The sequence below is a fragment of the Micromesistius poutassou genome (genome assembly GCF_964030765.1).
Source record: "Micromesistius poutassou genome assembly, chromosome: 8".
Taxonomy (NCBI): domain Eukaryota; kingdom Metazoa; phylum Chordata; class Actinopteri; order Gadiformes; family Gadidae; genus Micromesistius; species Micromesistius poutassou.
In genome coordinates, this window is record NC_140278.1 from 21080585 (window position 1) to 21085584 (window position 5000).

The following is a 5000-nucleotide window of genomic DNA, read 5'->3' on the forward strand; positions in this document are numbered from 1 at the left end:
CCCAGGACCCCCCAGGACCCCCCCAGGACCCCTCTAGGCCCAGGGTCAGCCCATTGGGTCTCAGGGAGAAGCGGTGCACAGGGTGATGGAGTCTCTCTGGCTCCCCGTCGCCGTCCCCCTTGGGGGGGGGGGGGGTGCACTTCCTGTGCCCCCCCCCCCCCCCCCCCCTCCCTCCCCCCAAGGTGGTCAACAGGAAGCGGGCGTATACCTGTGCAGGGGCGGGACTCCCAGGCCTGGTCCGGACACAGCTCCAGGTTCTGGGGCTCCTGGGCCATGACGGGCCGCACGCGCACCTGCACCGAGCTGAAGTCCACCCCCGCCTCCTGAGAACACACGCTCACACACGCACCCCACCCCGACCAGTCGGCCAGGTAGCACTCCCCTGGAGGGACACACACACACACACACACACAGAGAACACACATGTAAACACGCACACACACACACACACACACACACACACACACACACACACACACATGTAAACACGCACGCACACACACGCACACACACACACACACACACACACACACACACACACACACAGAGAACACACACATGTAAACACGCACACACACACACACACACACGTAAACACACACACATAAAGATATACATACACACACATACATACATACACACACACACACGTAAACACGCACACACGCACACACACACACACACACACACACAAACACACACACACACACACACACACACACACACACACACACACACAAACATTAACAAAGAAAGCAGAAAGCGCGTCATTATACAGTGGATCCTGAAGGACAGGTCAGACAGAAGTTGGTTCTTCCTGCGACTTGTAAACCATTCAGCGACTCAACTGTGTTGTGGTGGTTGAGACGGACGCCACTCAGGTTGCCTGGCAACTGGAGGGGTTGCTAGTTAGATCCTTGTCTCCTCACGGCCAAGTGAAGCGCTCGGATTCGCCTTTGGCGCGAGTTTTGGCGAGCGGTCCTCGCGTGTTCGACGCGGTTGACTGTGAGAAGTGAGTCGACGGTAACAGTCAGAGGTCACCGAGTAGTTAGTACACGGCGGCATGCCTGAGGCGCTGACCTTCAGCTGACCGGGGCTGACCTTGAGGTCTGGGTGTGTGTGGTGGACGCAGCTGTCTGGAGGGACGACGGAGACTGACTGACTGCCCTCCATCACGGCCACGCTGTCTGCTCAGTGCTCAGTTCTTTATTCCGTATTGAATCTCTTTGTTCAATTACAGACTCTCTTTGTTCAGTAACTACAGTCTGCCAGGACTCTGGACTGGGGGCCAGAGAGACTGGGGGTGGTGGTGTTGGTGGTGGTTAGAATGGGTGGTGGTGGTGTAAGGGTCGGTAATGGTGGTGTAGGTGGTGGTGGTGGAGGTTGGGGCTGGTGTTGTTGGGGGGCTGCGGGACAGTGGTGGTGGTGGTGGTAGTGATGGTGGTGGTGGTGGTGATGGTGGTGGTGGTGATGGTGGTAGTGATGGTGGTGGTGGTGGTGGTAGTGATGGTGGTGGTGGTGGTGGTGGTAGTGATGGTGGTGGTAGTGATGGTAGTGATGGTGGTGGTAGTGATGGTGGTGGTGGTGGTAGTGATGGTGGTGGTAGTGATGGTGGTGGTGGTGGTGATGGTGGTAGTGATGGTGGTGGTGGTAGTGATGGTGGTGGTGGTGGTGGTGGTGGTAGTGATGATGGTGGTAGTGATGGTGGTAGTGATGGTGGTAGTGATGGTGGTGATGGTGGTGGTGATGGTGGTGGTGGTAGTGATGGTGGTGGTGGTGGTGGTAGTGATGGTGGTGGTAGTGGTGGTAGTGATGGTGGTGGTAGTGATGGTGGTGGTGGTGGTGGTGGTGGTGGTGGTGGTAGTGATGGTAGTGATGGTGGTGGTAGTGGTGGTAGTGATGGTGGTGGTAGTGATGGTGGTGGTAGTGATGGTGGTGGTGGTGGTGGTGGTGAGGACTTTAAATGAAACCAGCATTGATGTCCTCAGCAGGGAGTGGCCTCACGCTGAGTGGCTCGTAGCAGCGTGATAAACAACAGATGTCCGGCCCTGTGCATGAATAACGCATTCACTCCATTTGAATACCACACTTAGATCCATATTGACGGATTAAGATGTAATACATCATTCGTCCGTTTGACTAATAATGAAGAATGCGTCTCGCTGGCTGAGAGGCTCTGCTAAATGATGTGGTTTGATTTCAGACACTCGTGCAAAGAAAGAAGAATTCAACCACAGCCTGTGAGGAATCTGTGATAACAATTTCAAATGCGATCAATCAAGTTTTTTATCAACGCTCTGCTTTTGTGTAAAGTGGATCTCTTAAGACACAGATCAGGGGGGTATCGTAGAAGTACTTCAGCAATAAGTCATTACTAAAAGCTCATCTTTCAAGCCATAAGAATTATTTTATTTTATTTTTTTATTTCTCAAAAGAAAATCATTTAGATAACTTACAGACATACTGGTCCTCAGTCTCACAGTTCATTATTTTCTGTTTACAATCTCCTTTTGAGTATCATCCCCCACCCTTATAGGGATAAACCATCAAGCCATTAAGAGTGCGACGTGTTGTGAACGCCGTTCTCCCGGGCTGTGAACGCACCACTTGATGTCTCTGGTAGTTAAAGCGTTTCTGTGGCCTGTGTCGCCGTCGTGGGTCGGCTCTGTGTGCCTCACTGCACACCACGCTAACACTGGAAGAGCAGTTTGTTTGTTTGTTTCTTCAAATCGTTACGCGCTCTGGTTTGTATAAACAGGACCTTCACATCAAACCTTTGCAAAATACAAAACCTTTTAAATCACTTCTAGAATAATAATGTCACACGAAATCCGTCGCTCACAAATCAGCAATCTCCTGCCCCCAGGTGCATGCTGGGAGACCCGAATGAGGTCCCCACCCACAGGTTGGTAACCAGTGCCTGACCTGGTTAACCGGGCTGTGGTTAACCGGGCTGTAGTTAACCGGGCTGTAGTTAACCAGGCTGTAGTTAACCGGGCTGTGGTTAACCGGGCTGTAGTTAACCGGGCTGTGGTTAACCGGGCTGTGGTTAACCGGGCTGTAGTTAACCGGTCTGTAGTTAACCGGGCTGTGGTTAACCGGGCTGTGGTTAACTAGTGTGTAAACTAGGTGCTGATGAGGGCGTGGTAACCGTGGGTTACCTGGGCAGGGCAGGGTGCAGCTCTCCACCAGCGCCGTCTCCCTGTCGCCGTCGGCGACGGAGGCCAGGAGCCCGCTGCAGAGCTCCTCCTCCACGGGGCCCGCGGGGGGGGCCCGGCCCGAGCCGTCCGACACGAAGCAGGACGCGTTCCTGTAGCGCCGCCCGTGGCCGCACGTCACGTCCCCCTGAGGCCGCCGCAGCAACACACACACGCACACACACACGCACACACACACACGCACACGCACACGCCACACGTCGCCTTGGTAACCGCCCGCCAACCAACCCATGGTTGGAGTTCCCCGTCCTACTTTTTTGCGAGCGAGACGTTGGAACGCGGCCGACCCCGAGAGTCACGTGGAGATGGTCTGTTGTTTTTGTGTGTTTGCTTGATCCACTCGTTTGTCTCTCGCTGTGTGTATTACATTATTAAATATGATGTATTATTATATTATATGTGTATATATATATTATGTACATCACACCCCCTCTTCACGTTGGCATTCAGCGCGAGGCGTTTGCATCCACAGCGAGCGACAGCACACTCAGTAAGGCATCGGTAAGGGGCGTCTTTCTGCGCATTAAGGGCCGTCTTTCTGGGCATTAAGGGCGTCTTTCTGGGCAGTAAGGGGCGTCTTTCTGGGCATTAAGGGCGTCTTTCTGCGCATTAAGGGGAGTCTTTCTGCGCATTAAGGGGCGTCTTTCTGGGCATTAAGGGGCGTCTTTCTGGGCATTAAGGGGCGTCTTTCTGGGCATTAAGGGGCGTCTTTCTGGGCATTAAGGGGCGTCTTTCTGGGCATTAAGGGGCGTCTTTCTGGGCATTAAGGGGCGTCTTTCTGCGCATTAAGGGCCGTCTTTCTGCGCATTAAGGGGCGTCTTTCTGCGCATTAAGGGCCGTCTTTCTGGGCATTAAGGGGCGTCTTTCTGCGCATTAAGGGCCGTCTTTCTGCGCATTAAGGGGCGTCTTTCTGCGCATTAAGGGCCGTCTTTCTGGGCATTAAAGGGGCGTCTTTCTGGGCATTAAGGGCGTCTTTCTGGGCATTAAGGGGCGTCTTTCTGGGCATTAAGGGGCGTCTTTCTGGGCATTAAGGGGCGTCTTTCTGCGCATTAAGGGGCGTCTTTCTGGGCATTAAGGGTGCTTTGAGGCTACAGTGACCTGCTTGTTAACGGCGGGTCACTGTGAGCTGCTTTTCCACCGCCAGTACCAGCTCGACTCGACTCGACTCGCCACGCCTTTTTTGCGTTTCCATTGGCAAAAAAAGTACCTGGTACCTAGTATCGGGTACTTTTTTTTAGTACTACCTCCGTCGAGGTTCCAAGCGAGAGGAGTAGGTACTTTTGTGTGACGTAAACAGGCTGCTGGCCACTGATTGGCCAGCGGCTGTAAACGGGAATAATCACTCAAAGTTAAGTTGTGTCCGGCGTGGTTGGAGTCCACGAACCCGCTCCCGAGGGGGACACTGATCAGCGTTTCGCCGTGTGTGTCGCTCCTTTCCCGGGGCTAGAGTTAGGCTGCGCGTCGTTATGTGTGTCGGGCGTGGTTGTGTGTGTCCGGCGTGGCTGGAGTCCACGGACCGGCGTTTCGCTGTTTCGTTTCAGTGTCGTTCCTTTCCTAGGGCTCGAGTTTCGCCTCTATCAACGTTACCGTATGACAACAATAGACGCGCAGTCATTGCGCTTTTTATTTTATTTTATTTCCCATCATAACCTTTCCCAGGAATCAGGAAATAGTCTTGATCAGATTCAGATTTCCCAGGAATCGCGTCTCCCGTGATTAAAACCTGATGACGACCCGCCCATGGTGGAGAGGTTCTTTTCTACGACCCGCCCACATTGAAGA

The 5000-nt window shown here is 53.5% G+C and overlaps 2 protein-coding genes across 3 annotated transcripts in view; one reads left to right on the forward strand and one right to left on the reverse strand.

Moving 5' to 3' along the window:
* Window positions 1-5000, forward strand: part of LOC311351107 (uncharacterized protein) — a 223410-nt gene that overhangs the window by 128869 nt on the left and 89541 nt on the right. The gene's annotated exons all lie outside the window — the stretch shown is intronic.
* Window positions 1-5000, reverse strand: part of thsd7ab (thrombospondin, type I, domain containing 7Ab) — a gene marked incomplete at its 5' end in the record, with an annotated part of 48085 nt that overhangs the window by 12442 nt on the left and 30643 nt on the right. Inside the window, 2 exon segments of the mRNA XM_084471110.1 lie at window positions 209-382; window positions 3162-3342. Of these exon segments, the coding sequence (XP_084327236.1) occupies window positions 209-382; window positions 3162-3342 (355 nt within the window).